The 13,046-nt window shown below is 37.0% G+C and overlaps 1 protein-coding gene across 4 annotated transcripts in view; it reads right to left on the bottom strand.

The window, feature by feature from the left end:
* Positions 1 to 13,046, bottom strand: part of TEX10 (testis expressed 10) — a 60,275-nt gene that overhangs the window by 40,043 nt on the left and 7,186 nt on the right. For all 4 annotated transcript variants that reach the window (XM_063326362.1, XM_063326361.1, XM_063326360.1 and 1 more), the window contains 4 exons: positions 7,890 to 8,133; positions 5,716 to 5,828; positions 3,150 to 3,388; positions 351 to 486 (listed from right to left, as the gene is read on the bottom strand). In XM_063326362.1, coding sequence (XP_063182432.1) covers positions 351 to 486; positions 3,150 to 3,388; positions 5,716 to 5,828; positions 7,890 to 8,133 — 732 coding nt within the window. The remainder of the gene's footprint in view (positions 1 to 350; positions 487 to 3,149; positions 3,389 to 5,715; positions 5,829 to 7,889; positions 8,134 to 13,046) is intronic.

Below are 13,046 nucleotides of genomic sequence, written 5' to 3'. Positions count from 1 at the left end.
TGTCCCACAGCTAGCAATGTAACTCAAAATGTCCCACTGTCAAGCACATGCTTGACACACCTACTGACTACCACACAATCAGTAACAATGAGCTTGCAGCAATGTACTTCAAGTTAAATTTTAAATCATTAAGATCAATCTAGTACTTACGTTAAGAAAAAAGACAACTAAGCTAATACACATCTCAATGTCACAACTCACAGAGAACCTAAACTTTCACATTTCAGTGACATGGAGCCAAAACAGATTCAGAATGAAGTTTTATAACATCTACACGGAAATTAAGTAGTCTAACATTTGAAATAAATACACTGTGTTGAAATGAGAAAGAATACACAAATGGTTTTTACCTGATTCTTTGAGTCCTCAAATCTTCTTTTTGGTAAACTCTGCTAAAAAATTTCAAAAGCAATGTACGAACAGGAAAGAGGAGATTCCTTTGCTGGTATAACGTATATACTGCTTTTATCAAGGGTTCTGTTGCCACTAGAAAGAAAATATAATAAAAACCTGAAGTAGTGCTTTTTAATATTCTGATTTTATACATACATACACAGAAGAGCTATAATCTGCATATGCAGCTGTCTACATTTAACTCCACAGGGAAGTACAGAAATGTTTTAAAAAAACTACTAGATAAACTTCTAAACCATTGAAACACCACCTTCTTGTGTAGCTTGTGAAAGAACCATACAAACGAATAAAGATGACGCGTAAGTGAAAACTTCAGACCTTCTTGAAGACAAGACAGTGCACAGGTTGCAACATAACTGAGAACCAGTAAAGTCCTGCTTTTCTGCTCAAAATAGGCAACCCTGAAAAATGCAACTGCACAGATACCAGCATGCTTTTGTGGCATAATGCAGAGAAGGTTGACTATGGTCTTACTTAATCTCTCATTCATTAGCTCTTTTTTTTTTTTTTAACTGAAATTTCCCCTCTTTTGATTTCTATTGCGTTCTAAAAAAATTTTTATTGTAATGGATCATTTTTTTTTCTTTTGCATTGTCTTCTAAAGAAGACATACTCTCCCAGGCCCTTAATCTCAATGTCAGATAGGTATTAAACAAATCAGAGTCATATTTTTGGTATGTACCATTTTTTGCAGTATCATCTGACACAAAGTTCAGAATTTCTAGGGCAACATTAAAAAAAAAAATCAAGGAAGGAAACTTTTCTTCTTCCACAGAATCACATAATGGTTGAGGTGGGAAGTAACCTCTGGAGGTCACCTGGTCCAACACCCCTGCTCAGACAGGGTCAGCTAGATCTGGCTGTCCAGGACCACATCCAGACAGCTTCTGAGAATCCCCAAGGCTGGAGACTCCACAACCCCTCTGCGCAACCCGTGTCAGTGCTTGGTCACCCTAACAGTGAAAAAGGGGTTTCCTTATGTTCAGACAGCATCTCCTGTGTTTCAGGTTGTGCCCATTGCCTCTTGTCACTGCACACTGCTGAAAAGAGCCTGGCTCCATCTTCTTTGGACTCTCCCTTCAGGTATTTACATGCATCGATGAGATGCCCCCTGAGCTTTTTCCAGGCCAAACAGACCTAGCTCTCTCACCCTTTCCTTGCAGGAGAGATGCTCCAGTGCATTCATCATCTTCATGGCCCTTCGCTAGACTCTCTCCAGTACATAAACATCTCTCTCATACTAAGGAGCCCAAAACTGGACACAGCACTCCAGGTTTGGCCTCAGCAATGCTGAGTAGAGGGGAAGGGTATTTCCTCTACAGCTAGTAAATGAATTTAATCTGACATCTAGTCAGGCTTTTAGTACTGCACAAGGATTATCTTGAACGGATGAGATAAATTGTCCACACAGATACAGATCTGTAAGGTAAAAAATTTCCTACTTGAAGTGAAATTCCTGAACCTTTACACGATCAGCAGACAAGACCCATACATATTAATCTTTTGGAATTTAATTTAATTTTTTTTAGGCTTAATTATTTTCTGCATTCCCAAGGAAAGTTATTGCACTAAAATGGCCATTTTGGTTAGAAAAACACCAGTCATTTTCCACTATCTGGTTAAAGTTTGGTAGACAAAGGAAAAAAAAAAATAAAAAAATCAATGTTTCATTACAAGGAAAAGTGTGAAGTATCTGATTTAACAATCTAACAATAGTTTGGAAACTGCTCTCCTGAGCAGCAACTCTTCTGCTTTAGCTCTGCTGAGGAGACAGGCACATCTCTGGCTGTGGACTATTATTTGCCTTCAATGGGAAAATAAATTAGGAGTGGAATGATTATTTATTACCTTTGTCATCAGGGACATAGGAATAGACAGATCCCTACTTAAAATGGATTTGGAAGGAGATACAATTAACTGCCAAAATATGAGGGACATTTGACATGTTTTCAATTTACAACACTAACAGTGAAACCTGCTGCTAAGGGCAAAGCATCTTCTATAAACTCTACTTGGCTGCGTGGCTGTGCAATTCACTTCTACCAGACTGCCTGCCACCTTTAGACTTACTGAAAAGTTCCTTTCTTAAAGTCCTACATCAATCACTTAATAGACATGTCAAACAAGGTCTCATCTGATACACAATCAAGTAGTACTTGAAAAGCAAAAAGAAAAGCCAAACCAAAAATAATGTACTGGTCCTGCAAGTCACAACTGGAAATATGTTTTCTCTTGGAAAAGGATTCAAATCTAACACCTTGGAAACTGCTGTAGAATATTTTCCATCAGAACTATCTTGGTATTTCATGTCCTCACAGAACTAGAATGGTCATCTGACAGTACTCCAGGAAGCCAACTACGTTAATAATTTTAAATAAGGACTGGGATATTAATGTATCATGCACATCTACATCCTAGTAATTATTTTTTTCACTGAAGAAAACTCATCTTCCCATTTACAAGAATATCTTAAGAAGTAAAAACAGAAAATAGACACACAAGTATACCAATGCTTTGCATATCAACAGTATGAATTTAACGGCATTCCTAAAAATCAAGCAGTTTTCAATGCTATATGGAGGGACATGACCATGAAATTCAATTTACCTCTATAGACAAAATACATTATGATGTAACAACTGAGGATATAAGAGGAAGTGACCTGAAAATGCTAGAATAATTCAAGTTCTTTGTCAGGGCATAATTTTGCTTTTCAGAAATCACTCGTATCTTACCTTTGTTTTGCTGTATTTGCATTAGTCTCCAAGTCACACCAAGCAATCTGTTCACCTGCTTGCTATTCAGCTTGCTGCCATCCTGAAGAGTATCTGTCACAAATTTCCTTATCATGTCCAGCCAACCAGAATCCATCTGAAGTGTTGCAGTGCTCGCTAGTGAAACCATTATGTCACACAAGGTTAAGTTCAGTAAAAGATGGTCTACACTGTTTGAGGATGTCATACAATACTTGTTGCTAACGGGGAGGGTGGAAAAAAGAAAAGAGAGAGATTTCAAAAAAAATATTTTGTGCCTTTTAATATATGTTACTTTGGTACAAATTATACTATATAGAAAAAAAAAATTCAACTGTTAAAGTTTAAAAGCCAATACCCATTTTAAAAGTCTTCACATTTGACATTTGGGTACTTGAAAATTTTTGTTCTGCCACCAAAACGTCTATTTCTCATATTTATAGTAGCTGCAAGAGCCAAAGCTCTAAACTCAATCTCTATGGCTGGTTTCTCCTGTTTGACATTTTTACTCTGGCCTAGCAGCACTTTTAGGTGACTGAAACCAGTAGAAGAAGGCTAAAAGAAAGTAATCCTTAGTTTCAGTTTCTTCTGTGAGAAATCACATGGATTTTGTCATTATCACACAATGACAAAAAGCACCATGAGCAGCATAGAGAAATCCAGTTATGTACTTTTTTTCCGAACTCATGTGGAGTCAGAATCACATTTTTCACCATCATAATATTCTGTAGAACCACCCTGTTGCCCTACAGATGTTTGAAAGACAAAATTAAGGCATATCAAGAAAGGAATCAAGGGTACTATGGCTTGACACATCTACTTGCTGATTAGTCACTCAAAAGTATACAAAAAAAATCTCACAGCATTTATCTACAGAAAGCCGCACAACATGAATGCCTACATTCAGAACACAAAGTAGAGCTGTGAAAACAAAATAACCAAAAGCACTTCCACCTGCACTAACACAAGTGTAGTCACTCTTCAGTTCAGAGACAACCATTACAGTATGAGTAAATAAATCTCAAGCTTTGGACATCACTTATACATGGCATAAACACTAATAACTTTTGCATGTTCAGAATATGTAGATACTAAGCATTATCAGTAGTAGTCATAAATTTCTGCAACATTTTGCAAACTGGAGAAGGAAGGAAGCCTCAAAATGCCACGCGAGGTTTCCAAATGCAGGCCTTTAACACAAATACACTGGTAAGCAAGGAAAACAAAAGCAACTATTTTTATTTTCATGGCATGAAGCTAAGTTTCCAGAAGTCTTGAAGTAACAAGACCAAAAAAACCACAAAACAAAAAAAAAAAAAAGTTTTACAGATTATTTCTCCTGCACGTATCCAACAATATACCTATTTTAAAGCGCAAGAACGGAGCAAAATCTAGTAGCAGAGTGAAGAAGGATCAAGAAAAGTATGGTTAGTCAGGGTTTCACCTGTAAGACAAGGTGGATGCATTGCCTAACTACTAATTCTGATTTTCAGTTTCAAGGAAGAGTGTTCAGGTCAAAACCTGGAAAAGCAAAACACCTTTTGGCTTTATGAACTTAATGGGTAAGACTTAGCTGAAATGAAAACATTAAAAGAAGAGCTATGGTGTACCTCTGATCTATGTGTTCTTCCAGGGAAGAGAAAATACAACAGTCAAAGTATCAAACAGGATTTCGGCCTCAAGTATACCTGCACCATGGTAGATATTTAGTATAAAGAGACCTCCTTCTACTACTACAGCCCAATCTGCAGGGGCACAGTTTGCAAGTATTTGAAACCAAGATAGATACCAGCTGATACCCATTGTACACACGCCAGTGTTTTATATGGACTGCAATGGCACAGAATGACTCCAGAACAGACTTAGCATGAATATAGTCTCACATGTGGGAGCTGAGAGGAGAGGCAACCTGCTACCAGCCTGTACCAGAACAAAACTGGTGCACCCACTCTGCCAGCTCAATATTGCAGAAATCTGTGAGTGTTTGACTTCCCCTGCTTTGACACACAGCACAGGTACTGCTTTGACACACAGCACAGGTACTGCTTTGACACACAGCACAGGTACAATTTGTCCCATCTCCCCTCTAGCTGTGTTTATCCAGCCCTGTAATACAGCCATAGAAGAGTAGATGTGGGTGGAAAAAAAAAAAAAGTTTTCGTTTTGATGTAATTCAGCAGTCAACTGAAGAAAACATGCAGAAATATGAAACAAGTCAGACTAACCCAAATCACCATTTAGCAATATGCAAATTCCTGATGAAGCATTCAATAAAATACTTTCATTTCTCTAAGACAGAATTTTAATTTCTAGTGGAGGCTATTCAGATGACTTCCTATACAATACTTTTACAAAGAACAACAAAAACTTCTCAATTCAAAGCAATGCTACCTTCCTATAAAAACTTCTCTACAGATCTTCAAGGAATATGCAATAAAAAGGTTTCTTTTCCAACATTAAAAACTTAGTACTGGATAAAGCATATGACTCAACATTATCTCATTTTATGAAATTAAAAGCTGTAACATGACACTGATTTTATTCTTACCCTTTGCACGAATCTTTCTTTTTGTGCTTTACTGTTTCTTGTAAAGAATAAGGAAAATGACGCATGAAGTAGTGCTTGAAATCAACAAGGTAATTCATTCGAAGCCATAGCTCCTATTAAGGAAAATAAACAATAGACAGAAAACATGGTAGTAACTGAAATACATCAATGCAATCATCTTCCAAAATTCATTACTCGAATCAATGAAAAACAGGAACTTTAGCTTCCGTTTGCATGTTTCCATATGTATTTAATTTCAGACGTAAATGTGAAATCCTGTGCATGAACCTGAAGGTCCACAAAACAAAGGAGTAAAATTGCTATACATCAGGGTTCAGTGATACCATTTAATCCAAACTGACCAGTATATCGTCTTAGCACATATTAATGTGGGTATACACAATATTAAACCAAGTGAGTTACAGATGTGAATTGAAAGTGTTTTTATATCAGTTTATCAGGGTACTTAAAATCAGAGTGAACTCTTGATTTACTTGCAGTGACAGTCCTAAGTTTTCCATTAGGACATATCCTGACACTGCCTTCATCTTTCCCTGTCATCAGTGTACGTGTAGTTCAAAGCCCACTGACACAAAACATTTTCCAGCAGAAAGTTCATCCTTACAGAAAAAGGATTTTTTTTTTTTTTTTCAAAACTTAAAAATAATTTTACTTTGTGGGTTAGCAGACACTAACACTCCACAAGCTGTCCAGCAGACCTCATCACAAAAAAAAGTCTGTACTGCTATCAAATTGGTCAGGCAGAAAAATATTTTTGATATTCAAGTATTAAGAACAGAGAATGACCATTAAACTATTTCAAAGATTAATAGCTTTCCAGTAGGCATATTCATAGTAGTTTTCCAAAGTGTTTTTAACAATCACTTTGGCCCAGAAGTCCGAGGGCTATTAAATAAGCTAAGCTTCCATTTTCAAACTGAGACACTTGAATGGATTTTATATATAAAGGTGACTATAAAGGCAAAATAAGATAAACCGTATATCTTCTCTAAAACACAGTATGCTCCAAAAAAAAAAAAAAAAAGTTGTATGGACAATCAGATTTTTTTATCCAAAACATCCCAAGGTTATAATGCAACTGCATATGCCTAAACCAGCACATCTTGACGCAGGAGCACTCCTTTCATGTGACTGAAATCAGGCACCCTATGGCCAAGGGCAGCAGCTCTGCAGTATCCTAAAGAAAAAGGCTAGGGGCAGCAGGCTGCCACAGTATTTACCTGGCCAACAGTCTGCTTTCTGCCTGCTTCCAAGAGGCTTTCTACAAAAGATGAAAGGGGAACAGCATGTTTTGTTCAGGCACACTGAATCCATCCCTCTGGCTGTGTATGTTGGATAGCTCTTGTCTAATGGAAGGATTCCACAAATGATTCCCCGTAATTATTCTATATGTAGATTTTTGTTTAGCAAATGGACCTACAGTCCTATACACAGGTAAAACAAAGAGCTGTCAAGACCTTCCTTCCAACTACTCTCAATAGCCAAAATGGAGAAAACGGTGTTCTTTTTCCAGTTTGCAAAAATCTTCAGAAGAGCAACATTAAGTTACAAAAAAACAGCAATTCATTTATCAAAGTAAAAGACAGACCAAATAATTAAGGCAAAAAAACCTTCAAGGATATTTTATAAAATTCTTATTGAGGTTTTGATTCAGTGTCTTGTGATACTACCAATCATGACACAACAATGTAGGCTGCACCAAGCAATTACAGGATCTCGTATCACTGTCATCCCTAACTTTCCAAGGGTTTAGGGCTTGTTCATTTACACGCCCCCACCCTCCGAATTTTTTCAACACATAAAACCAAGGAACAAACAACTCCATTCTACACTTTGTTCAAATTTATATTCTAGAGGATATCCAGGAGACAAAATGCTCCTCTTCTCCAAAACCACTTTCAGTTTCAAAAGTTTTCGTGCCGCAGCCTGCCAAGAGGGATATCAGTGAGACTATCAGTGAACTCATGGCTCAGTTCAACAGATTCTTTTCTAAAGTAAGAGACTTGACAAAATCCAAACTCAAATTCTACTTAAAACCAAGGCCTTTTGTCTCTTAACAAAATATTTCCACTACTTCCAATCACCAAATCACTAGCTTCTGATCAAAACAAAATGAACTGTCATTATTATGCCACAGATCACTTCTCCCTTACCATCTTGTATGTTTCATCATGTCGCTTTGTGAGTTTCCACAATAAATGTATTATACTAAGCACTTGCTGCATAAGCTGCTGAGATTCTGATTCCAAAAGGTTTCCAAGAATGGGAGCTGATTGTGCAGGAGATGCTTCAATCCAGCACTCAATCAGTAATGGAATTATTATCTCAATGAAACCTTTTAAGTTTTCAGCCGAGGACAGGCCTTTTTCTGCACTGTCCATTACGCTCACCAGAGACCTAAACAACAAGAGCAAACAAAAAAAAAAAAAAGAGAGAAAAAAGATAAAGATCACACCTTTAAAAACAGACTGGAGAAATACCACTTTCCGGCTTTCTGAATAACAGGAAAAATTACTTTTTTAATACATTAAATATTTGCTTGCTTTCTTGCTAGATATTTCAGTAAGAAAAAAAGGGAGTTCAAACTATCTACAACAGACCTGCTCCCGAGTCTCCCTGCAAGTTTGTATGCTTCTGTAACAACGTCTTAAGATTTCAGTATTTCTTTCCCCATTGTTACATGTAAAGTCTATAAAGTGGAGAAATATGATTTGCATTATCATATCACCTTCAACCAACACATAAGAATTCACTGTACTCAGCACAACAAAATAAAAAAGCTTTACGTTTTAATCTCCTTGCAGCAAAATAATGAAACTGACTACAAGGTACTGTCAAATGCATGAGGTTTATTACAGTTAATAACGATCTCCAGTTGTAATAAACATTATGGTTGTTCATATTAATGGGAAAAAAAATATAATTCTGCAAAAATATAACTTCGGTTCCCACCTGATGTTTAACTCTAATGCTCTGGAGTGCAACTAGCTGGAAAATTATAAAAATGATCTGATAATGAAGTTAAACAAAAGTTATCAAAAAATGAAGAGATATAGTTTAAATTAAAAGAACTCCTCCCAAAAAGCAAAAAAAGCCAAGGACTTTCCGCCCCTCAACCACCATATAACACACCATGTTTCAAAAGGGATTATCAGCACAAATGACCAAATCCCGCTCCTGGATGAATCCAGGCAATTTGTATCCATTTAAAAAAAAAAAAAAAAAAAAAAAAAAAAGATTCTTAAAAGAAAGAAACTGCTGAATAACTCCTGCTAATTTTAAGCAATACAAAAGCTTCTGAAAGGGTTTCCAAATAACAAGAGAACTTAAAAAAAAAGGTAACAATAATTTTGACTGAAGATTTCGGGCATGGTTTTCCGTTAGTTTGTTTTCTAACTCACAGCAGGGAATTCCCATGATAATTCTAACTTTCTAATACACATAAAATCGTACACTGAACCTCCTGTTAAACTCCTTTCTATTTCAGTGATAGTCTCCAAGTGATTTTTTTCTTTACATATACACCCAAAATAGGATCTGAAAAACCATTCACTTTCTTTCCACAGACAGGCAGGGAAGTTCTGTTTAGAAATATTTTAATTCCGTATTGGATTAAAGAGGTAAAGCAGTTTTTCCTGGTCATCCTGTCATTTTCAAGTTATCCAATTAGTTATAGCCTTCTATAAAGCTACATTTCTCATGCTGTTGTGATCATCTATAATATGAACATAATAGAAAACTTCACTCTGTCGTTTCTCTCTGGTTGAAATTGGTATCTCAAGAAAACTACTAAATCAAAACAAACCCAAGTATTAACAAACTGTAAAAGAAGCAGGGAGAAGACATCTGTAAAGGAATAAAAAGAGTGTGAGACAAATGCAGGCTCTTTTTCAATCAGGGCAAGATGGGAGAGAGAATATAGATTTCCAGCAAAAAATAAAATGGACAAGTGGAAACAGCACTGGTCATAAGAAAAAAAAGTGTTAGTTTTATCTTTATTATCTACTACAAACTATCAGACATCTTAAATTTTTATTAAGCTTAGTATTAAATGCAGCAACCAATGTATGCAATTAATGTAATATGGCTTATTTGTCCCTTTTTTGCTGCTCTATGTCACCCTTCTATGCCACAGACACTGCAGTAAAGACACCAGTTTCTTTCAGACTATAAAGAGAGTTTAGGGCAAATGGTTCCAACTCAGGCATTTAACTCTCAGTCATCTAAAGACACAGCAGACAAATCCCATCTTCCAGTTCGAACCCCAATGAATTCTAGAGCTTCACTGGACAAGCCAATTGATACCAAGACCATAAGCTCACAGAAAAAGCCAGGTTGTCCTGTAAATGCTATGCCATGACAGGACTATGAATTCAGCTGAGATTCTGAAATGTGAGTAACCGGCTGAAATAGTTCTGAAGTAGCAGTCTTTAATTGTTTCTCTGCAAATAACATCTGATGTCACAGGTGTATTCCAGAGCTCCAGAATTCGAGCAATCTATTTCTGGAACACAAAAAAAATCTCCCCATTAAACAGTGAATGAAACCTGAGAAGCTGGCAACACACACTTGAAGATTCCTACAAAAGTATAACACACACACCCTGCAACCATTTCAGTACTTTTCTCAAACAAGGGATGGAAAAAGAAAGAAAAATCCATGCCAAAAGGGATACTCCACCCAGCTGCCGAAAGCATTTGGGCAAGAATACTTGGCATAGCTTTCAAGAAGCCACATTTCTCAAGATAAGACTTCTCCAAATATTCACGGTTAACAACAAAAAGGGTCAATAAAATCCAACTGCCAGTAACAGATGATGACAAAGCATTACTGTAATCTGTCCAGTACGCATTTGATTAGTGCGATATCCTTAGCAATACGGGTTCGCTGTATTCACTGAACTGGGAGGGTGTGATGTCAATTAAAGCGTTAATCTTTTTGTCACATATCTGCTATCACTATTCTTTAATCATAAGGTGACTCCCAGAAGCACTACAAAGCATATGACATTCATAGCGGTATGAAATACTACTGAGAGGAGTGGCAAGATATCTGTGTACCCCTTAAGCTGTCATTTTTCTTTAAAATGCCAATATTTTTATAAAGCAGGACCAAACAAAAGAAAACTGTAACATATCTGCCATTTGACAGTGAGTGGACAACAGAAATTCAGCAAAGGTAAGTCAAGGAAGTATAAAAGAAACAGAAAATAAGGACACAACTTTTTGCTGCTTAAAATAAGAAAAGTCATTAGAAGTTAGTAAGGTTTTATGGCTCAAAGTCTAAGCCAGGACACTGTCCTCCTTTTTTGTGTTCACTGCCAATTGCAGCAAAGAAACACTCAGTGGAGCAAATGAAGTGTATTTTCCTTTTATATCTTATGCACAGGTCACTCGATATACATATTTATTCACTATGCTTTGTCTTCCATCTTGTTCTTTTAAGTCTTCTTTGCTTTTCTCTGCAGCTTCATATTGTCTTTTCTCAGCAGACACAGAAGCTCTACCATTTCTCTTCAGCACCACTTCCAGTTCAAAAAAAGATGACACACCTTGGTATCACCACATTTAAGTTGTGAAGGCTTTCGATTTTTCCATACCTGAAATGTGTGATGCAAAAAGCAGCAGAGTCAGCACATAAGGCAGAGGATATATTCTAATAGTCTCCTAATTCATTGTAGTCTTTAATTCACACACAGTAGGAAGACCTAACACACAACAATAAAGTCTTAAGATTTGCATTGTTGAACCATCCAGCATTCCAAGCTCAGAATCTACACTTTTTACTAAACATTAATACTGCAAACTGATTCTGAAAATCCCTTTCTGTAATCATTAGGTTATCAATGAGGTGCCACCCCTACCCAATGAACTTGTAAGATTAAAAAGAAAGAGGAACTTTAAAAATTTAGCATTCTATTAGTGGTGTATGAAAGCCTACTTTTTAAAGAATAAAGTTGAAACTTACTTGCAGTATTAGTGATGAGGCCATCAATACATACACACCGCAATTAGTTACTTATGGTTTGGTCAACTCATTGCCTATAGTTAGGACTTAACTATACGTGCATTGATTTCTTTACACAAAACCACACATACAGTTTGAGATTTTGGAAGTACTCAAACGAGCATTACAGATGTTTTGCAACATCTTATTAGAAGTAATTTCTGTCCTTGCAGAAGTGGCCACAGCAGAGGCCTGGGAATGCCTGTAGAAGGCCACAGTTGGGATTGGAAGAGACAGAACTCAACATCTTCAGATTACCAGAAAAGATTTCAGTGACAACTACAACATCCACCACAGTAACTTCCACTCTTAGAATTTCGCAGATATCCACAAATCCAAACTGTACTGGCCTTTTGTGCAAAATTAATATACAAAAATATGCACAAATGCAATCAAATGAGAACATTTTAGTACCTTCTGCAGATGCCCCTTCTCCTTCCATTCTTCTGTTCTGCTGCCATCGGCTTGCTTTGCCAATCTCGACTTGGATTCTAGCAATATTTCCTTCTATTCTTCTGGCTCCTCCTCACGCTTGCAAACGCCTTTTTGAAAGTATTTATAACCACAGCTGGATCATGATGTTTCACCAAAATCTAGCTCCTCAGAAAAGCGGAATCCAGTTCAGGTGACACCAGATGTAAAGTTTATTTTCCTAGACCTTGGATACAATGCATCTTCGGCTATTACAGGGTATGGTGTATCACACACTGCATATCATTCAGGGCACAATACAAGAATCCTCTGACATATGGTGGTCCACAATTGTATGCTGCTGACTGCAGAGATGAAGTCCATAGGACTGTTTTGTGCTCAGCACTGAATCCCTCCCCCTGCCTCAAGTGGCCTTCACTGGTCTAGTTTCCAACTACAGTTTTACCTGCAGCAGATATTGTTGGTCACGACTGAACTCCTATGCAATGTTAACAACCACTTTTATGAGAATAAGCTGCACATTTTACTTAGCTTAATGTAAATTTCCCATACCTATAAGTAATATGCTATCTACTGAGAGGAAGCCTAGGAGAGCGGGCACGGAATGGTCATTTTTGTATCTCCACAATAGAGATGAAAAACACCTGCTAATAATTCAGGCCAATAGAGAACAGCTCTTCTTCTGCACTTCAGTCATTCAAAGATACAAGACAGTCATAGCAATGGATTAGGCGGTGGGTTTTATACCCTTTTCTGCCACTGACCTCCTAGATGAATTTAGCGTAACTGCTTTACATGCCTTATTCAGTCTCCGCCAGCAGTAAAACAAGGATTGTGGTTTCTCTTCAAACCACCTTGGTATCTATGGATTA

The sequence above is a fragment of the Chroicocephalus ridibundus genome, chromosome 2 (assembly GCF_963924245.1).
Source record: "Chroicocephalus ridibundus chromosome 2, bChrRid1.1, whole genome shotgun sequence".
Taxonomy (NCBI): domain Eukaryota; kingdom Metazoa; phylum Chordata; class Aves; order Charadriiformes; family Laridae; genus Chroicocephalus; species Chroicocephalus ridibundus.
The sequence above is the reverse complement of the archived record's forward strand: the minus strand, read 5'-3'. Positions and strand labels throughout refer to the sequence as shown.